This window comes from Maniola hyperantus, chromosome 16 (assembly GCF_902806685.2).
Source record: "Maniola hyperantus chromosome 16, iAphHyp1.2, whole genome shotgun sequence".
Classification (NCBI taxonomy): domain Eukaryota; kingdom Metazoa; phylum Arthropoda; class Insecta; order Lepidoptera; family Nymphalidae; genus Maniola; species Maniola hyperantus.
The window spans coordinates 5139653-5163431 of NC_048551.1; the positions used below are offsets into that span (position 1 = coordinate 5139653).

Sequence of the window (23779 nt, forward strand, 5' to 3'; positions counted from 1 at the left end):
GTTTCGGAACGAATGGATACCTCATAACACAATTCGTCCTTCAAAAGTGAATGAAACTGGGCAAAAGTCTGTTCCATTGTGTTAAGTCAAAACACATTTAACAAAATATCGAGCTTGTGTAACTGTCTATGTTTAGCCTTATACCAATTGGTTAAACACAAATACAAAAGAAGTTATTTAAACTATTAAATATACACAAGCAAAATACACAACAAAAACAATATTCTTAAGTCTATCCTAACTATTTTATCAATTATGTTCCTATTCCAAAATATTGTTAATAATACAAGCACATATTATTACTATAGTAAACAAAATATAACAAAATAAAACTTCCCAAAATTGAATAAATGATTGTAAGGTGCAGTATCACCTTTATGAGTACACAGTGTGTTACAACCTTTACAATTACAAAAGTAAACAGGCAACAAAGTTGCAATGAACTCTGAATAGCATATTATCTTTAAAAAAAAACAAAGAGATTGTGCAATGGTTTGATGGCTGTTACTTTACACTTTTAACACATAACCTAAAATACAACAAAATCTGTTTCTAAATGTCACTTTAAACTACCAGCATTCAATTAAACTTAACATGTTTTGTGTGTGAAGTAGCTTTTATCATAACCTTAACACAGCTCTAAACAAAATTTCAACAAAATAATGAAGTATCAAGTCACTGAAAAAAAATTGTTCATAACTTCATACTTGAACTTAATGTAATCTCTGAATATAGTTTATATATTTAGTTTCACAAGTTGTAACTCTTAGTATTTATAAATGTATGTGTGTAACTAGTTAACGGCACATAGCGTTTCAAAACTTTAATTATACTAAGTTACCGGAAATTTCAAACATAAGATGTACTTACTATTGAAAGCAATACCCAACAACAACTCAGTTAAGCAATGTTTATTACTAAACTGAAGGCAAACATTCACTTATACACCTCCAAGGTAAGTCAAATAACATAATTGAACGGCATAAACACCATTTATAATGTGTTAATTAAATAAGAAAAAACCACTGTTGGACTATACTCAGAAAATTACTTAAACTATCAAACAAAATTTCTAACTATTAGTTATTATTTAGTTAGTTAACCATAAAAACAGCTTAGTGCTCTTTGCAATGTGTCACTACTTAGAAAATTGTACAATCAGCGGAGTACATTTCATAAAATTCACAAAATTTCTCAAAATATACTGAAATAACTATATAAAAAAAACGTTCGGGCGCCATTTGTAAGGGTGGTAAATTGAGCGGAATAGAAATATACCCGGATACGGAATAATCTACCACCTTACAAAGATTAGAGGAAAAAAATAATTTACTTACTTGATCTATCTACCTAGTAAAGAATAGAAGCTAGCCGTCGACTCCCTTGTAATGTATATGAGGTGTTATAAATGAAATTTGCTAGATGTTAGGCAAAATTGTTTTTAATGTAACTTTTACCGGGGTCGCTTAATACATAAGGATGGCTAATAATGCTTAGTTATTCTAGCTTAATGCCAAGACTTAATTTAGATACATTAGAATGCCTTAGGTAGATAGTACATAAATCTATGTTTTAAATTTAAGATGCCATTGGCATGGAATAGACAATGACACAGTAAAATTCATAAAATTGTTTCAAAATAAAAGCTCAGTAGTAAAGACAGGGTTCTTACTGTACACATACACTAAGAAGGTTCACAAACTGTTCTAGGATACAAACATTTGCTTACTTGTAGGTGCGAAGACTGCAAGGTAGCTGGACGGCATCGGCCAAGATCCAAAACTCAATTTATTTGATTCTTCACAACCGAAATGTTCATTACAAGATTTTCACCAAGTCTTATCCATAGAAATTAAGTTGCCAACGTGAATGTGCAAAAGAAATAAATACGGAAAACGAAAGCAAAAAAAACGGAAACGCAAACGGAAAACGGAAACGGAAACGCAAACGGAAAACGGAAACTAAACGTAAAACGTAAACGTAAAATTAAAAACGTAAACGTAAACCCTGTAACAAAGAAAAACAAGATTATAATTTGTGCTGTGTGAAAATTTCGACACGTGGAATTTTCCCGATCAAACACAACTCACCTATTGAACTCCTGGCCACCAATGGTTTTCAGAAGTCCACCCACAACCCATTATCCTCATTTATTTGGGAAGATAAAATAACTGGAACTGGAATGAAATCATAAAATTAGGATTTTCTCTAACCAAACCGCCATTTTGTCGAATCCACATTACTTGATTTTTCACTCACCATAATTGATGAAACATTGAAATACGTTAGGATGACTAAAATTTATAACTATTGTATTTTCCCAGGCGAAGCCATGGGCGAAAAGAGTGAGATTTTCCTGGAACGAAAAAAAATTCGTCTTCACATGTTGACTCCAGGAAAATTCTAAATCTCATCAATCGGTGTTGCCAGACGCAACCCGAGTGTGGCCGCTCTCAGTTAGTTTGATCATAAAGCCAATTCATTTTTGAATATTTGCGGAACCTAAGGATATATTATAAGAACCGTTTTGTTAATGACTTAACAATAAACAAATGATATTATGGTTTTATTTAATTATTTTGTTTTATTTTTACGACAATTGACAACGAAGCAAACGCCATCTATTGTGGCTCGAATGAACTCTGAACATCGACCCACGCGTAGTTCTGCACCTTGATGCTAGGTGGCACCAACATACTTTGAACAAAATAGATTTTAATTAAAAGCGAGACGCCAGTTAGTAGTTCAAAATTTACAACGTCACAATAGTGGTGATAATTATTACGCAAACTTAAAACTAAAGCTACGAGGGTTCCAAACGCGCCCAGGTCTGAGAAGAGCCCACAACAAACTCAGCCGGGTATTCTTTTTATTATCACCACTTTACAAAAGTATTGAAACTTATTAGAACTATCACAAAGTCGTTAAGCAACTCATTCCCAAGCTTGCTTATCATTTAAATAATCCTTTACATTGTAATAGGATTTTTTAATTAGTTCACGTTTTATGAAAACTTTGAACTTGTTGAGAGGCATCTCCAATATGTCTTCTGGAAGCTTATTATAGAAACGTATGGAATTACGAGCAAATGAATTGCTAACTTTACTGAGCCTAGAGGCGGGCATTACAAGTTTATTTTTATTTCTAGTATTTATATTATGACAGTCACTTTTTTTTTTAATTTATTTATGTTTTTATGTACGTACAGTAAATTTTCAAAAATATATTGATTATGCACTGTCATAATTTTAACTTCCCTAAATTTAGTTCTCAGCGACTCTCGTGGCCCCATACTGTATATGGCTCGAACAGCCCTTTTCTGCAGCACAAAAATAGAATTAATATCAGCAGCATGATCGCTAGCAAAAACGAAGACAGGTACTATATGATGATTACTGATATGATACCACAAAAAAACAAGATCACGATATATAAACAAGATCACGATGCAAATAAAACATCTGACTGACGCTAGAGGTCAACGAACGTTGCGTAAGTATAGGCCACTCGGAGTCAATGCCGCGTCGTAGGTGGGGCATTGTCCCCAGTTTTGCACGGTATACATTGCGGGTTTGAAAAATACTAAAACTACAAAATGAGGCAAATGGCTATTGGTATTGGATTTTGTTTAGATAGTATAACAATAACCCTAAGTTTTTGCTAGCGTTCTGGTTATACCCTGTATGTATAGTCCTACCCACTAATGAATACTTGATCGTAAATGATCGTAACAATAGGCGATGATTGCACGGACGCTGCGGCTCCAGTGGCTCCACCCCTGACCGCGGCAGACGGTAATTAGTTAACGATTAAACATTCGCATTATCGCCATATCTATGCTCCATGACTACCTATCTACAGTCTAATAATGACGAGCCCTTAAACATTGCGGCCACGTTAACGAACCAGTCAACTACGCAGAAGATATTAGGTAAAGTGTACAAGCATGTGCACAAACACAGTCGCACTCTATATTCCCTCACTCTCATAGTCCTACAGGTCGGCAATCCGACACAACTGGAAAGAGATTAGACGTAGGATCTAAGGCTTTACGTGCTCTCCGAGGCAGGGGCTATTACCGCCAATTTCCCAACTCCGGGCTGCAACTGAAAATTTCTTGACGAAAAACCCAGTAATTTTTGTTGACCCCATCCGGGACTCGAACCCTGGGTACCATAATCCGTAGCTAAATAAGTAAGCCACTATAGACCCCCAAAAGCGGGGGTTAAACCGTCAGCCGCCTATTCGGTGGGTCGGGGATTTGATTCCGCGCACACACCTCTAACTTTTCGGAGTTATTTGCATTTCAAGCAAATAAATATTACGTAGGTAGGTACTTGCTTTAACCTGTGCTTTAACGGTGAAGGAAACTATCGTGAGGAAACCTCCATGCCTGAAAGTTCTCCATAATGTTCTCAAAGTTGTGTGAAGTTTGCCAATCCGCACTTGGCCAGCGTGGTGCACTATGACCGAACCTTTCTCATTCTGGGACCAAACCTTTCACGTTCTCATCAACTCATGATACACCCGTGATGTAATGTAGAAAACAATGTGATAAACTTCTAACTGATTTGAAGCTGACTACTGAAGCTGTATTAGACTGGCTTCCCACGGTTCGTGATTCTGCGGATTATCGCGCTCGAACGACAACGATGTGTCTGCGCTACCACAGATGATATTCTTCCTATGATGCGTTGGTGCGGGCTGGTCCGCGTCCGTCCGCAATATCACGCACCGTGGGAAGCTGGTATAAAATTGCAATTACCACAGTATCCCACTCTGCTTCAATATGAAATCATATTTCAGGTTCTAGACAAAAACAAATGTTACCTAACGAAACCTCATATTAGCAGCTCAAGCTCCTAAGAAAAGCACATTTTCTGGAACAAAATCTCATTTCATGCAAATAAAGGTGCTCCATTTCTATATAAAATGTATGTAGCATATTTTATTACATTTGCAAAACTACTAAAGTATGTGAAAATGGCAATTCTGGCACAGTGAAGTGAATTTGAAATTTTGGATTTTCAATATATAAGGTATGTTATTTTCTTATAATATTCACTGTTACTATAAAGGAGGCTTTCTTTATCTTAATATATAAAAGGAAAAGGTGACTGACTGACTGACTGATCTATCAACGCACAGCTCAAACTACTGAATGGATCGGGCTGAAATATGGCATGCAAATAGCTATTATGACGTAGGCATCACCTAAGAAAGGATTTTTGAAAATTCAACCCCTAAGGGGGTGAAACAGGCGTTTGAAATTTGTGTAGTCCACGCGGACGAAGTCGCGAGCATAAGCTAGTTCCATATATAAACACAAAAAAAAAACAGTTGACTTGTCTTAGTTTCGCACGACCAAAACTTATTCAGACTGGCTCTATATTAGTAAAAGTTGAATAAAATTCGTTAAACAATTTCAGAGATAAGCGCTGCGGTGTGGGCTGACTTTACTTTAATCCTCTTATCTCTTTTCTAGATAATTAAGATGGAAAAAATCTGTCTAAGTTCAAATTAAATTAATTCACCTCAAAATCTCCACTGAAACGCTCCACATACCAGGAAAACAGGAACAAGAGGAGGCAAGAAAATTAAAATTTTCCGCGAATAAAAAATGTTCAAAGGTTCCACATTCAGTTCCATGAATCATTTAGAATCTCCCTTAGTCTTTATCTTCACGCCCCATTAAACTATGGTTGAGCTGTCTAATTAAATCCCCTCGAGCTCGGGCTTAGCGATGCGTTGTCGACGATTTTTGTGCAAAATATTGTAAATCGAAACGTACACTGGGTTTAAGTATTTTGATATTTCTTAATTATTAACCACGTGACGATGAGTCGCGATTTTGCTAGCATGGATTTCGATTTTTTTAAATTCCTGTGGGTTTTAAATTCTTAGATTTTCCGGGATGAAAAGTATTCTATGTCCATCCCCGGAATGTAAGCTATCCCTGTACCAAACTTCGACAAAACCAGCTAAACAGATGCGCTGTGAATAGCTAGCAGATAAACAGATAGGCACACTTTCATATTTATAATGTTACGAGTATGTTAAGTATGGATAACAAAACAAAGCGTCAAATCCACAGCCGACGGTTTAGTCTTCAGTTTATACCTCAGCCATCCTGTGCAAAATAGATAATGCCCACGACTTCTTCCATGTGGACTTAGGTTTTTAGAAATCCTGTGGGAATTCTGACTTTCCCCAACAAAGTGTATCCTAAATCCGTCACCAAAATGCAAGCTATCTCTCAAAATCGGTTAAACGGATGGACCGTAAGAAGCTAGCAGGCAGACAGACACACTTTTGCATTTAAAATATTACCTGTAAGTAAGAATTTAGGGTACGTCTCGCTTTACCGAGGCATACGCTAAGACAATAAAAAATATCCAGCGCAGTGTGAGCGCGCAGATGCATCTGAACGCCTCCTGAATAATTATTGCGACGCCTCGAGGCGCGTAAAGCAAAGTTCAGGGCGATATATTTATTTCTATACATAAAGTACTACATATTACCCTATGATAATATGTATAATATAGAGGGCAGTACTTCTTGAGACGACAGTCAGTCTTGAGCCCTGACCACTGGCAGCTAAGGTCCTACCCCGCTGTTAGTGGGATCTATTTTATCATAATATTCTAAATTCTAATGTATCAGCTATACTGTTTTGTATCGTTTGCATGAAGGTCTACCTGATGAACGCAATTTCGTCCATGTGGTTTTAAAAATCCCCAAATAGTCTTTGATTTCCGGGTAAAATGTAGCCTGTCACTCTCGAGGTCTATAACTACGTTCATGTAAAAAATCATGATAATCCGTTGTTTCCTTGCGGTGTGATTGAAGGACAAACTTTTTCATTTATAATATGGGTAGTGAATAGATACGTCCATAATATTAACATGAACATTTTTTTTCCACCATTTACTGAAAGTCTTTGTGAAATGAACATTGTAACTGCAGCTTTACTGAAAGCGGAACAGGCAGGCTTTTTAACTATGTCCGTAAAGTTTTTTACATAATATTTTTATGTTTTAACATCACAATATCTTTTAAAAATGCATTGCAGAAAATTTCAGCATCAATGAAATGTTAACATTAAAATATACGTACTGCAAACCGAAAAAATATTTAAATGTAGCGAGGAGTCATTTTTAATTTTATTTTAAAAACCGTATATGGTCAACCTAATTAGTCCATATTATTGGCTCTCACTGAAAATTAGCATAATATTTTCAAATATAAAAAAAAACCATTAAATCTTAATAAAGAAATCTCAAGAAAGGAATCTTAAGAAAGATAAATAATCTCTCAGAGAAAGTAGATTTAAAAATCTGATAAAACACACACAAACTCAACAATTGAATCACAAAACAGTGAGGTACCTAATCACTAAAAGACATTTTCGCATTTATCAGGGGGCACGGCAGTGCCCCCGCCAAGAGGAGCCAAACTACGTACCTTTTCTCGAAGCGTTTCTTCGTATTTTCGATAATATTTATAAATGCGAAAATGTCTTTGTTTGTAGGTCTTTCAATCATGCCGCAACGGAGCAAAGGATTAGAGAGTGGCATAAGCTATTTTTATGCCGGAAAATCAAAGAGTTTCCATGGGATTTTTAAAACCTAAATCCATGCAAACGCAATCACGAGAATCAGCTGGTCATAAACAAACTGCAAAAATTTCAAAGAATTTCAAGTCTCAACATGAAATACAAGTTACAAGTAAGCGTGTGAACTTAAATAAGTTGTTCGTTAGTAGAAAGGCTGGTGTCAAACAAGGGTTTGCACTCAGGGACCCACTTGGGTACGTACAACTAATCTAAAGCTGAGACTTGACTTTACAATTGTTAGGACTGGTAGTTATATTCACGTAATCTAGTCTAGCTACATTATTACTACGTCTGCAGTCTGAACTATACTCTATCCGCAGAAAGAAGGTAGTAAAGCGCTCTCTCGGTAACGTAATGCCTTGCAATTATTGATAGAGGCAAAAATTTCAGCTAGCGTTAACCATTTTGAGTTACCAATCACAAATATGGTTCAAAAAACATTCGAAATTCAATTAGAAAACATAGTTTCGTTTGTGATTGGTTGCTGCCGCAAAATTGTAGGTACGTATAATTATAAATTGTACGCTTAGATGATTGTATGGGATTACGTAACAGAGCGAGCGCTATACAATCTTATTTGCGCAGAAAGTAGGTATACAATGGAAAATCTGTCTGCTGTCACTTAAAAATTATTGAGGTTTCCAAGGCAAATATTTTATCAAGTATAGCTGTATTTCTACAATGAATAACTACGTATCAGTCCTAACTTTCTAAGTAATCTTTTTATGAAGGATTTAAAATTAAATTTACAGATACACATTACATATCGTAAAAATTATATTGATCCCAAAAGTGGCAATAATATAAATCGATTTATTATTTCAAAACATATTGTACGATAAAAGATTCCGACGAATTGAGAACCTCCTCCTTTTTTTGAAGTCGGTTAAAAATTGCGTTTGTGTAAGTACTGTGAACATACCAGCTCTTGTTAATCGACCTATAAGCCCACCGCACCATTATCCCAAGAAAATCCCTATCATTATGTAATAAATGATAAGGTGTCACAACTCTCAGTAATTAAGAATTAGGACAAGAGTGAAGAGACTAATACTTATACCAGTAATGCAAAATAAGACTATATTTATACCTAATAATTTATTTGAAGTAGAATCAATTAACCATTCAACTGCTAAAAGTCTGAAAGGATTTGAACTTCGACGACAAGTTAGGAATGCGAGGGAAACTAAGTTAGTCGTAAGTAAGTATACCAAAATAAGCTAGTCTCATGTCAAACAAGGACGTGCACTTAGGGGCCCGCTTGGGTTCAAGTAATCTAATGGCAAAACTGAACTTCATATTGACTTTACAATTGTTTCCAACTATGGTGTAACTTTATTCAAGCGTAACTCGAAGATACATTTGGTAGAGTGATTCAAGTTACTGGTATGTTCATATTGATTTGATATATATATGCAGCATTAAAAAATAACCTGAATACTATTTTAAATATAATTAGATAGGAAATCTAATTTAAAAATAATTAAGTAGTTCTCGTTCCTTCCATCAGTCAATAGCGAGCAGTGACAAAAATATAATATTTTTACCAATTCTTGATGTAAGGACCTGCCATAGCGTTCTGAAAAAGTCTCACTTAAAGTCTTCAGCATGACCGTCGTTCGATCTATGTCTGGTTCGTTTTCTACATAAGACATTATCTTTGTACAAAAAGTTGGCATAGCCTAATATTTTATCTGAGAAGGTTTACCTTTGATAACTAATAAAATATGGTGATGTAATAAATAAAGTTTTACTATGATTGAAATCATTATCAGCTTATACATATTTTTAAGTAACTGAACTGCATGTTACAAGATCTGACAATATTTCTCTCACCATACTCGTATAAGTAATTTCTGTCAAAACTGACAGAGGTTATAGTACGCGACAGTAGACATGGAAATCAGGGTGGGAACGCCCCGCCTCATACCTCGATTGCCATCTCGATCTCCCGCAACTATAGACGTCTAATAGAGTTTTCTCAATACTTTTCCGCTCAAATGCGGAAGAAGCCAAAAGCAAAAACAAAATAATATAAACATCTGCCGAAAATACTGTTCGTTTCAGTCACGTTTCAGTAATACATAAAGTGACACAACCTAAGAGGATCTGTCTAATTTCTATCTATCTATACGCGACAGCCGCAGGCTTGCGGTCAGCTACACGCTTCACGCATCAAGCCCTAAATGCGATTAACGACCGCTTGCGGCCATCTGTCTCAATTTTACTCCTAAGTACCCCACACACTAACTTTTCCTTTTGTTTTACATTTATAAACAATCCATTAACATTAAACGTTACATTAAACTTGAAACAATATCATAATCAAAATCATAAAATCTAATTTAATAGCTACCTCAAAATTACGCTATGTAAAAACTGGCAAAACCCTAATTTGTATAAAAGACCAATGTTATCACTGAATCTCGGTGGCTTAAAATTTCTCGAACAGTGAATTATAATCCTAAGTTCATAGAAAAGAGGACCTATTTATGAACTCTGAATTGAATAGTAATGCGAAAAATAAGTAGTTTAAAAACTCAGACCTTGCGTTTGTAGTGCATGCTAGCTCTCTACATTTAAGACTTTATACTGGTACCACTGTACCAATATCAATAGCGACGAAAAATCGTAGATACAGTTTGATCCAAATTTCACGCAGGCGAGTGGTGTAAAAGCTAAATAAAATAGTTTAAAGAAAATACACATAAGTGAAAACTCATACTAATAATAACAGCGCATAAGTTTTAAACATACAAGTACCGGGAAGCTCACGTGTGCTTGTCTGGCTAAAGTTTACAAGGCAGCTTACAGGGGCTACGCTGAACGTAGGAGGATTCAAGTTTCCGTATTTTATTACATCATGGCGGTCGGGCATTAGCATAAAATATCCAAGTGCACTCAGTAAATTGAAACCGAAGTTTCTATGGTCATACGATCTTCGGTGGATATAGCAGAGCTTAATACTTCATGATGTGGAGCTGAATTATTGATGTTAAATTGAATTGAGTCAGGAGGAGAGATGGTTGGTATATTGAGCTAGAGCTAGAGGTTCAAAATAGTCAAACTCTAATTTCTCAACAAACAACATATTAATAAATTCTTATGCTATTTGCACAAAATGCAAAAGCATATATTTGTACACTAGCTGATGCCCGCGACTTCGTCCGCGTGGAGTTAAGTTTTTAAAAATCCCGTGGGAACTCTTTGAATTTCCGGGATAAAAAGTAGCCTATGTCACTTTCCAGTTTCAATCAAAATCACTTCAATCCGTTGCAACGTTGCGACGTGATTGAAGGATAAACCAACAAACCAATAAACCAACAAACCAACAAATAAACACACTTTCGCATTTATAATAAGGGTACTGATTAGTCGAGTAGTTCGATAAACGTAATTTTTACTTCAAAAAGAGGAATGACTTTTTCGTCCTAGAATTTCTGCTACTACCAACTACTGAATATTTACATCTTAAATAATTTAAAACGCCACTTTTCAAAGAGCAAACCTGTTCTGCCTTCTAATTTTCTACCTTTTGCTGCTGAAAGTGTGTTACAAAGTAATATTGTTCCCGTAACACTCAAGTCAGCCATCGCCTCTTAAAAGAGCCTTTTATAAAGCCTCCTAAACAATTTCAAGGCGCATCTGTGCTACAAAATGAAGGGAAACAAACACCATACTTCATAAAGAGGGTTCATTTTGAATAGGGATTGCACTGGTATTTATGTTAAGCTTCAGGAAAGTACATACCCCTGAATTTTTTCCTAAGAAACGCTTGTTCAAGTGTACATCGAGCGTAATAATAAGAAAAATGGAAAAATGTGGATTTTACGGATTTGCTTTGTTTTGTCATTTATATTTACGAAATATATCATACTTTACATTATATTTTATTTATTTGCTACGGACCATTTTAAACCAAAGGTAGGCTGCATTAATTTATTAAAGGCTAATACATAAATACCAAATACTGGTAGGTTGATACCAGAAACTTTTTTTAAACTTTGTCATACAATTTTATATATGTACATTAATCTAATGTGAAATTTCTTTCTGTTTGTTATAGACTTCAACAGTTACAGTTTTTCATCATCATCATCAAAAAAATATTAAAAGTTATAACAAAGGATATTAAAATTCTAAAAAATTTAAAATTTAATTAGGCAGTTCGAATATTATAAAAACTAGAAAACGCCACAGAAAAATCGCTGGCTTATAAATTCAAGAATCTCAAAAAGCTAATATTAGGATACAACCGCTCACTCTGAATACAAAAAAATCATCATTACCTTTAAGTCGACGGCATAAAGAACAAAATCGAAATGCCAAAAGTTTTATACAGCAAAGAAAAATTACCAAAGTATTCAAGACCAAGTAGAACACAGGGTTGTCTATTAAAACAAAATTAAGAACTCGCTATTGAGTAATAAACCATTTTAGATGAATTAAATTGTAATTATTTAAAAGGCAATTAGTATAATCCATTGAGTGTTGGACTTAAATAAATTAATTGCTTACTAAAACAATGTCAATATCAGGCAGTTTTGATAAAAATATTTATTCACGGATCAAAAGATCAATCTAGGATATTGTTTCAAGAAGCATACCTACTTAGGTACCGCATATGTAAGTATGTAAAAAAAACTCTATTATACAGAATAATATAAAAAATCATTACAGAATTTGAAAATAAATTTTATCCATCTATTTTTTTTAATTAATTAATTATGGGCTTACAACTACGTAGATGGAACTACCTTCTTACTCTGAGAGGAGACCTATGTTCAGTAGTGAGCCGGCGATGGGTGGTTAATCATGATGATGACAATGACATAGAACTAAGCTGCTCTGCTACGACTTGTCATAATCATCATCATTAATAACAGATAGACGTCCACTACTGGACATAGGTCTCTTGTAGGGACTCCCACACGCCGCGGTCTTGCGCCGCTTCAATCCAGCGGCTCCGTGCGATTCGCTAAAAACCGATAGACATTGGGGTCCCAAGTTGCTGGGGTCCTAACTCCTGAGGTGCAGCGTTGGGAGACGTCATCAAGCGAGTCGCTACGGTTATTATGTTTCTGAAATTGTTTCCCGCCGCCGTATCATTTTCTCGATGCTGCCAACCCTAGCAAGGCAGTTAACAAACGGAGGCGAAGAAACGTTATTGTTATAGTTATTACTCTGTTGTCTTTGTCGCTGGTAATAGCTGGCAACACTTTACTTGGCGTTTCGCGGGAAGTTCTTTATGGTTGCTGAGGTTTATGATTTTATTACGCCCTACTTTCTCTACTAGGTACTGAAAATCTATAAATATCCGGCCTTTAATATAATTCTTATAAAGTCCTATCCATAAATGATAATATAATCTAAATAGTTATGTCATTTATATACCTAGGCTAATGCCTGCAATTTCTATGAGAACTCTTCGATTTTCTGAAATAACAAGTAGCAATCTGTCTCTAAGATGCAAGCCATCTCCGTACTAAATTCTATCAAAATCAGTTTTATGGATAGACCGTGAAAAGATTACAAACAGACAGACACTTTTGCATTTATAATATTAGGACACTCCCTTGCTAGGCAAGTATTACAGAGAGCCGTCTGGAAAACTGCTAAAAAAGATTTTAGCAGCTTTGGAATTTGATAGGTAAAATTATATACCAAGTCCCTTTGTAATATGAAAATGATTATATTATTAAATGAAATCGTATATAAACTTTAAGCACCTATTACGGGGACCGTTTCCAAAAGCTTTATAACAATCATCATCACGAAATATTTCATCATTACGCAAAGTAACGACTCTTCAGCTGCCATTTGCAACACATTTTTGTCGTAGATTTTGATGACGCCATTACATAGGGTAAACGGTCCGGTCATGGTCCATCCAGCGCTGTCGTTCCAGAGAGATGTACCTAATAGAGAAGCCATTTGAACAAAATAATACTTATGGAAGGACTATTTCAAACAAAACTAATTTGCACACCATCTCGTTTACTTTATATTTTGCTTACTCCAAAGATTGTCTGGTAGACTGTCTGTCACCATTAGCGGCAAGACCACCTTTGCATGCTGTAAAGTTACATTCCTATTTTTCGTTTTTTCTTCTGTGTATATTATTGAAATGCAGATTAAAATCAAATCCAGCGCTAATTTCCTTATTAACAAAAATATCTACTAATGTCTTTATACAACAGTTAAGTTCAGGCCATTTTGCAGAACATTGCACACTCTAGTAATACGACACCTCTCTGTGTCGTTCGATTTAATTTAGCACACCCGGCGGTTGCCCTAACGTGGTTAATTTGGAAATAATTATTGCCTACACTCTCCCCTTGCGCTAGCAAAAAATCGACGAATGATACAAACGCCTTCTAATGCTTTCTTGATGGAATATGTTATTTGGATCTTTTCTTCATTAAGGAGTAGAAGAAAATACATGCGTAGCTTTTATATCTTACTCAAAATAAAATTCTTATTCGGAACTCCTTTGTTTTTGGTTTGTTATAAAATATTTTTTAGTATTTTTTGTTATAGAATATCAATTTCCTAAGAATCGTCTCCACTAACGTCTTCCACTAGACTTCCGTACCTGGGTATTCCTCGCCAATTTGATTTTTGTTAATATACATATAACACTAGTCATTAGCTGTTTTGGTTCAACTCATCTATTGCTTTCATATATCCTTCCTAATGTTTATATCTTTGCCCTTGCTCTACGTTGTAATCTAGTTCCTGTAACGTATCTATCGTATTCAGTATCGTATACGTATTCAGTATCCATACTATACCATAGACGTATTTCTACTTCATTAACATCGTCTCCTTTAGTGTTTTTCATCTCTTGCATTTTAAATGGAATTTGACATCGTTAAATACACGCAATATTAAAATTTAAAATCATGTTTAGTGGTTTCTATAACGTATAGATTGTTTCTATTTAAAGTTGAATGCGTCAAAACAATAAATATTTGCTACGTTTGCGGTTGTTCCCAAATGGAATTAGTTCTATCGTATTTCAAAATAAAAATTCGCTCGCATTCGCTTTTCATTTCAATTACAAATCCGACAGACCCGTATGCCCGTGTCGGCTTTAAACCAACGCTCGCATCGATGTACATTGTACAAGCCTATTTCGTATAAACATTGGTTGCAAAAGCCGAACAATATTCCGATGTACAAGTATTATGTACCGTACACTGCAGTCACAGAGATTGACTCGGCAGGCATTGTTTGCGGGGCTCACTCGCAATCACTCAAAAGTACTGTCAGCTAGTGATGTGCTCACTGTTGATATTTGATAGTATCGACAAAAATATCCATATCCCTTTTAAGTTAGCCCGCCGTAGTCATGGGCAACTTGTAATGGAATAAAAAAAAGCTTAATTTACCAAAAGTCCTGTCCCATTTCACACATAAGGCAGGCAGATACGACCATGATATAAGTAGGTATAATGCGCGACCGGTTGAGTTTGCAATCGGGGTGGGGGCGCGGATGACGAGCGCGTGTGCGGGGCGTCTCCCCGCCTCATACCCCGATTGTCATCTCGACCTGTCGCGGACTATAGATTAACACAGTGCATACTTACAACAAAGCAAATCTTATAAAATATGAAAATGGACCAAGCAGGCTACGTAATATGCAACACACGGCTTACATTGCTTGCGCGTTGATAGTACAAGCGACTATGGACGGGTGCAAACCTAGCTTTGTTGCTGACTGTACCATGCAACTCGTTATGACGGCAGCATAGGTCGAATTTGTGGATATCGATGAAAGTCACATCACATTTTCAACTACTAAGGACGGAGAAGGGGTGGCTTAAGAACTAAAAGCACAGCGTACCTAGATACACAAACAACCCACAAAAGGTTTTCTCTACAACTCCGCACAATAGTAGAACACGAGCATTGTTACCCTTGTTTTAATAAAGAAAGAATATCATAATAACAGATTCAGATTCTGCTATTGAAAATATGCATCTCATTTTCCCATTCAGAGTTCCAGACTACGATGCAGTTTCATTATCTTCTTTTTAAATTATTTTCATATCGAAGTTCCACATTTTCACGAGTTCTCGGTTCAAACATTTTCATTGTTAAGTGCAATGAAAGAAATGTAGTTTCACATTTATATATTTTTCTCCACAATCCTTAAAGTATATCTTTAATTAGTTAAATCTTAACCTACTATTATATTATACTGTTACTGGATTAAATCTGAACACATTTATCATCATCATCATCACGATCGACCCAAGGCCGGCTCACTACTGAGCACAGGTCTCCACTCAGAATAAGAAGAGTTTATTCTAGTCTACCACGCTATACCCGTTCTCTGTAGTGAGCCGGCGATGGGTTGATCGTGATGATAGATTTCATAGCATCATTTTGTTAAATTAACCACATTTATACCCATTCATAGAGGAATCTTGCGTACGCGGCAGTTAGGCAAGTTGTTATCCGCGTGTATACATTAAAGAAAATAAATAAAACATTAAACGTTTAAAAGTATCAAAGAGAAAAATCAAAAACCTCTTTTGGACGACTCTTGCTGACGTCTCTCATTCGGCTCTTTTAATTTATCATTTCCACACCGGATCGCTAAAACTTCCATATCCGAGGGTCGGGGGACCTTTGCGAGTGTCTTTTGGGAAATTCCCGCTAAAGTTTCGCTTTAAATATTTTAATAAACTCGTATTAAAGCCGTAAAAAACACTTTGCGCTCCCGTTTTTTACTCGCGACACCCCCGCCGACGATTTTACCGCAAATTTTAAAGTACACGCTCTGGATGTACCTACTCGCGAGTAGGGAGCGCTGCTTTATAGGGCGTATTTCATTATTCATAATGCTTTGTCCCGAACTTTGGGTCTCTGTTTTGGACGTGTTCCGTTGTTTTTGACGGGACGGGTTTGTTAGTAGGTTTTCCAATGCAAGAGTTAAGTCTTAAAACTTTTTCAAAGTTTTATATTTTTATTATTTCTACAATCTTTAACGTGATATGAAATGATTTAGGTACCGCAGTTAAAGTAAGAGACGAATTTTAATAATATAGTAACAAATGACCTAAATCTGCCAGTAATTTTTGTGACTCAGTGTAACTAACTGAAAAATAATCTAATCCTTTTCTGTAAAGCTTTTTTCTTTAGCCAAAAAAGGATTAATAGATAATTCTATTTCATTCAGTTAACATATTTTTTAAATATCTGTCTGCTAGAGTTTAACGGCTCATCCGATTTACAGACTTTGTTTGGTACAGGGATATGGCTTGCTTCCATTCTGAGGAAGGACATATTATTAGCTACTTTTTGGCCCGAAAAATTAACAGTTCCTATGGGATTTAAAAAAAATTGAAATTGTGGGCATCATCTATTCGGCATCACAAAGGTAGTTCTCATCCCGGACACAGATACTATATCGACAACTTTTTATCCAGAAAACCCGAAGAGTTCGGGATTTATAAAAAACTCCACACAGAAAAAGTCCGGGCTTAATCTAGTAAGTATACCTATAGTAGGTCCTGCAAAAAATACTGGTACTACAGAACATTTGGAATACATTTTACCACCATGTGATATTACTTGGTTATGATAATTCGCACCGGTCGCATAATGTTATGGTATGTTGGGAATGTTTGCGTAGATTTTTATTTGAAAAATCTGAGTTACGGGAGATTTTTATGTGAAAACATAAAGGTGGTTTTTTCACAGTACGCAATATTGTTTTGGGAGTTCCTTAATATTTGGATGGCATTGTGGGAAAATAGATTTAGAATTTTTTGTTTGAAGCAACTGCTGAGTTTCTTGCTGGCTCTTCATAGTAGAATCTGATTTTCGGTGGTAGAGTATTGATATACCATAAGTGGCATATGCTGTCCTATGCGAAGTAAAGAAATTCATCTTCATTTTCATATAATTTCCATAAATTATGTCACAGAGTTCTGTGCATGAAATCGCGCGGTGAAAATTGACAGAGCGGGCTTACCCTACAGAACGTATAGTCAGTCGTCACTTATCACCAACGATGCTTATCCAGATTAAATCGAGGTCAATGGTCAACTTCTAATCGAATTCTATAAAAATGTCTTGCAAAAAATATCAGATTATATTCGACGTACCTATCTACATACTTTACCATATTTCTCTCTAGATAGGTAGGTTTATTATTATTCAAGGGGGGAGACACTAGACTTATCAAAGGCTTTTGGATGGCGTTCAATGGCAGACGTTCAAGATCGTCTATAACTCGATTTGCAAGTCGACTATGCGCATCGCTCTATCCTTAACGTGATTTTCTTGTATTATAATAACTAATATTATAAAGAGGTAAAATTTGTAAGTTTGAGGGATAATCTCCGGAACTAATGATTCGATTCTGAAAATTATTTCACTGATATATAGAGCCTTCACTATATAGGAAGTGGTGATGTGACCTAATATAGTGGTGATAGCCTAGTGGTTATACGTCGGCCTTCTATTCGGGAGGTCGCGGGTTCGATACCGAGCACGCACCTCTAACTTTTCGGAGTTATATGTGCGTTTTAAGCAATTAAATGTCACTTGCTTTAACGGTGAAGGACAATATCATAGGTGATAGGTTGATCCTGATGATGATGTGGCCTAGAAGGAGCCTATTCACTCTTGTTTTAAAGATACCCGGATAATTGGTAGGAAACGCTGATCTCGGAAGAGTATATCAAACCTTAGCCATGCATATTATGAGGAATGATAACGCAAAGCGTTTCGTGCGCGTAGAAGCAATGTTGGAACATAATATGGGTGGAAACTCGCATTTTACATACCTGGCAATGTTTTCATCGTCGTAGATTTCGCAGAGCATATCCTCTAAGTCCGTAGACAGCGAACTCAGCAACTGAAAAAAAATGAAATACATTAACAAAAAATCCTAAGTGATAAAGGTCGAACGCAGGATAATATACTAGTGGCGCTCGCTAGGAAAGGCCTATGTTCTACAGTAGAAGTTCACAGACTGATATGATGATGATGATGACGAAAGATTAAGTAAGTAACAAATGTGGACACAAACTCTAAACTAAACTAAATTGACAGGTATCTAGCGCTATCCTTGGTTGCATGGAGGACCATGAAAGGGGGAGACCTTGAGACCTGTCGTTTTATTGTAGTGTAGAGATAACAAAATTGGCCACAATACCCAGTTCTATGCTAATGCTAATGCTATGCTAATATCTTCTATGCTACGTTTTTTTTATTCCGATACAATAAGCCCTTGATTGCGATCTCAACTGGTGGTAAGTGATGATACAGTCTAAGAATTCTAGATTTCTAAATGGAAGCGGGTAAACTTGTAAAGTGTATGGCAGTTTCATGATCGGTTTCTACACGGCATCCTACCGGACTTGGCGGCACGGCTCTGCCGGTATGGTGGTAACTGGCCACGGCAGAAGCCTCCCACCAGACCAGACCAGAGACAATTTACAAATTATAAATTCACAAATTGCCCCTGTGAGGAATCGAACCCAGGACCTCCAACTTATAGGACCACAGCCCTCACCACTGTGCCAGAGAGATCGTTAAAATATAATTAAAACAAAGTTTGTTTAACCAAAGTGCAAACTGAAAATTTTCCAGTTAATTGTGGATAATCCCCGCCATAGCTGGGCATGTTCGATTTTCTATTCACCCCCGAGCACATATTGGAATCGTAGGGGAAATGAGTTAAACCTTGTTCACCACAGTCGCAGGTTCCGTATGTTTGCTCTTCGAACGGAGAAACGTACAGCCTTTGCGAATGACCAACAAAACGATCGACATTAATACCCAGAATATTATCAATACCCATATTATAAATGCGAAAGTTTGTTGATTTGTTGGTTTGTTGGCTTGATGGTTTATCCTTCAATCACGTCACAATGGAGCAACAACAGATCGGCGATATTTTTTGCATGGATATATTTAAAGACCCCGGATACGTACGAAGCGATTTGCCTCCTCATTTCTAATTCAAACCGCCAAGATTTGGAACACCCTTCCAGCATCAGTTTTCCCACCGAATTATAATATGGGTCCCTTCAAGACAAGAGTGAATAGGTATCTCTAGGCAAGCGCGCTCCATCTTAGGCTGCATCATCACTTGCCACCCAGGTCTGATTGCAGCCAAGCGCTAGTAAAGTGACATGAAGCTGTTTTGAAACCTAAAAATTAGCAACGTTTTACGCCAACAAGGTTCAATTGAAAACGTTAAAAAATGCCATACTCACGAATTTCCAAACCGGTATGTAACGAAGTTAGTTATTTGCTTAGTTTGCAGACGAGGCTTGCCGCGGGAATAAAAAGTTTCTCAAATAAAAAATCCGAGCAGTCATCAACGCCCCACGTGTTTGGTCCTTTATTAGCACGCCCCTACACTTGTAGGACAAATTACCATAATTCCGCCGTATACGTTGATACGTGCCAAATGAATCTGCCGAGATATGACGATATACATTTTACACTTCCTGTTACGACAGTGACTAATGCTTTCAACTGAAGAGTGTAAAGTAGGCATTTGTATCTTTACCACGCTGCTGATATTGTCTATAATATTATTCGGTAGGTACAGACTTATACAAAACGTTAGTTTTAGTATATGCAAAATGATAATCTTAGTTAAATATTGTTGGAAGTGTAAACGAAGCATTATAAAGTAGGTGGTTTGTCTGTGGTGTTGCATTGTCTTTACTTCTGTCAAACGTCTATGCTCTCTCTGCCTGCGACTGGCCACTGACTCGCTGTGTTTTTATATGTGCTCCCAAATAATTAATTAAATCTAGTTAGTTAGTTCCCTTTTCAATCTTTTCTTTTCACGGCCTACACCCTTCAAATATGTATCTACCCACCATTTTATTGGTGTAACATAAGTACTTTTTTTTTAATAAGAAAGCAGGGAAAGTCATGTTTTGTACCTACCATGCACATAAAACAAATCCATTCGCGATGTTCTGCAGATTTTAAAGGTCAACGGTAATCACTTAACATCAGATGACCCATCTGCTCGTTTGAATGAATGGAGGCTAATGGAGTAAAAAAGATGTTACCTACTATAGTTATAACTTATAATATATACTGTAGGTGCTATTAGGTATGGCTTGCTGTTCAACTGAAAATTTATGCACGAAAATTGAATAGGTACTTGTACGCTTAAAACCGCAGCTAAAAGCTAGTGCAGCCTTTGTTAATGGACTATTTTGTACTTTGTAGCCACATTAAAACATTCCATTATTCCCGATATAGGTCAATGACCTTGTTGTTTACACACGGTTGCTAAGGAAACGAAACAATAACACAACTCTACAGGAAGACCGTTAATGCACTCGACTCGAAATTATAGTCTAAATTATACTTATCACGGGATATCTATAATCGGCTTTAACATTGACTTTTGTTATGGATACCTAACTACATATTAATTTTTAATATTATACAGATAGACAAATCGAAAAATCCTAAATTGAGAAGAATTGCAAATGTCCACCAGAAAAGGTGGTTTGGATCGTATACTTATACGAAAACCTCAATTTCTCTTCTCATTATCTTCATTAGTAAATTGCACCCGTTTATAATGAGTATGATGTAAGTAATAGGTACCACTACCAGCTACAGAATCGTAGCAAGTTGTCACATAAAAATCATGTTATATTTTTAAAACTATCTGCACACAAAACTGATCTCATACCATTGTTAGTAACTTTACCTCTTCCAGAGTTGTCTTGTTCTCCAAAATTCAGTCCTCTCTGCACATAATTATCCACTCTTAAAGAACTCATAAAGTGCATAGAAGTCGAAAGAGTGCTTCAAAAATTCGCATAAAGCTAACGAGGCCCGTCTAATTGTTTGGAAGTGTCCCGTAATGTTCTGCCGGGACGGTTGACGCTCAACTTATTATATTTCTTTACAGCGTTTAATGTTATGAGACGATATTTTATCTAGCTGAGCACATATACAAAATTTGAAGATAAAGTATGAATAAATATTATTATATCATTTACGTTTTCGCTTTTCAGTATCATCAAGTTCATGATTGATAATATAATTGAAATAATAGATTGAAAAATTCCAATCAATTTTGACGACAAACACAACTCGATTTATTTCTGGCTTTGTAAATCGTATCATACGATGCTAGCGAAAATTTTGTGCTATTATTAAGTATAACATTTACACAATCCAATAGCAATAACTATTTGCTTTATACTTGTAGTTTTAGTTATTTAGTATTTTTTAAACCCGCAATGTATAGCGTGCAAAACTCGGGTCAGTGTTTTGTTGAAAACATGCAAAGTTTTCTTAACAGCTGGCAGCCAGCCAAATTTCATAGTCGAGATGATAGGCAAGGTCGCATGCCTTTGCACCTTTCCAGCATTGACTCCGTGGTACCTATCTACACAACGTTCGTTTCTCTAGTCAATCAGATGTTTTATTTGCAATACATTGCGAACTTTTAAAAATCCAGGATTTTTAATTCATTTTTTTCGCGTTTTTTGTGCTTTCCTATCAGTAATCATCAGTACTATCACCTGTCTTCGTTTTTGCTAGCGTTCTAATAACATTCAGTATATTTTTATTGAAAGACCAAACACGTGGGGCGTTGATGACTGCTCGGATTTTTTTTAAAGAAGTTTTTTTTTAGTAATTTAAGAAACGGCTTCTGGAAAACCAGCATATCCCACAATATGCAAATGTCGACATTAAACTGCGCGTCCCTCGAGACTGGTTGAACACCCGCGCATTTATGAATAATGCGTTTCGTTACAGCTCCTACAAAGTTACACTTTTCTATATCAACCCATAAGTCTATGTATACAATAAATTATTACAGACCTAATCTTGTTAAGTGGTCTATAAAAATTTACACCCTCTAGCATAGTTTCTTCTGTATCTTTCTTATATTGTTTTCTGTATTTTGTTGGTGTGTCCAATAAAGATTTCTTAATAAATAAATGAAAAATTAAATGCAGTAACATTGATTACTTTAACATTTTTTTCTTAGTAATTAGTTTTATAGATGAAAGCAAAAGAATCAAGATTTTTTATATGTACCGAATTAAAAAGATACTAAATACCCTATGTATAGTGGGTATAGAAAGTCGCTTTTCCTCATGAAGGAAAATTAATAAATATCGTATTATCGCGCGGTGTCACTCGGGCGGTTACAAATGATACCCTTTACTTTACTTAATGTTATTGGAACACCCAAGTTATTACTGCCGTTTGTCGAAACCTGTCATGGTACACTACTTCCAACCAACGTGGAATTGCTATCGAGTTTTATTAGCGCTATTAATATCGATGTCTTGACAAAATAAAGGTTTCTCTTGATAGTTAATGTTCGGCATTTCATGAACGTTTTCTTGTTTTTTGACGTAAAAATCTCTTTTTGTACTTTTTTGGTCGTTTGCGGAAATTCTTGATAAATGCCCCTAAATTTTTTAGAGTAATGACGGGTAGAAATAAATAGAATTGCTTATCCATAATGAAGGAACAACGTGCGTGCTCAACAAAAGTTGAGCAATGGCAACGATCGCGAACCTCACAAAATATGAGAAAGATGATGCCTTGAGAGAGTAATCACAGCGATAAGGCCGCTAATTGTTTGTTCTTCTTTTATATTATGTTACTTTTTTGTGTCTTTTCTTTTTGGTGTACAATAAAGAATATTAAAAAAAACTAAAAAAAAAGTAATCCCAAAATAAAGCAGCCCATTGTTAAAGACGCCTTGCAGGCCGCAGGCTTTGGTCTATTTTTAAAACTAGTCGCTGTTGGTGAGCTTCTGCGTAGATATTAGAATAATAAAACAGTATTTAAAAACGCTTTACAAGTTAGTTATAAGTTTTGCTCAAACTTAATTATTCTGTCGATGCGGACGTCTTATAAGAAAATGAGTTACAACTCCAGACAGGCTCACAGATGGGGAAGGCAGTTGTAATTACATTCTGTCGAAGCTCGCTTTTGATCTAAGTTACTATAATATACTTACCGTTGACCTAGAATCATGAAAGTCAGGTAGCACGGGGGAATTTAGGCAATATTTATGTTTCAACTCCTTAGGGTATATTCTCTCAGCTCAATTTCCATTAATACCTAAATCAGGGAAGCTGATAGATCACATTTTTATTTTTATGTTTTACTGTTTAACACCATTAT

The 23779-nt window shown here is 35.9% G+C and overlaps 1 protein-coding gene across 2 annotated transcripts in view; it reads right to left on the reverse strand.

The window, feature by feature from the left end:
- The window catches only part of spri (Src homology 2 domain-containing protein sprint), a 253910-nt gene that overhangs the window by 204414 nt on the left and 25717 nt on the right, over positions 1 to 23779 (reverse strand). For both annotated transcript variants that reach the window (XM_034977086.2, XM_069503945.1), the window contains exon 3: positions 18421 to 18491. In XM_034977086.2, coding sequence (XP_034832977.1) covers positions 18421 to 18491 — 71 coding nt within the window. The remainder of the gene's footprint in view (positions 1 to 18420; positions 18492 to 23779) is intronic.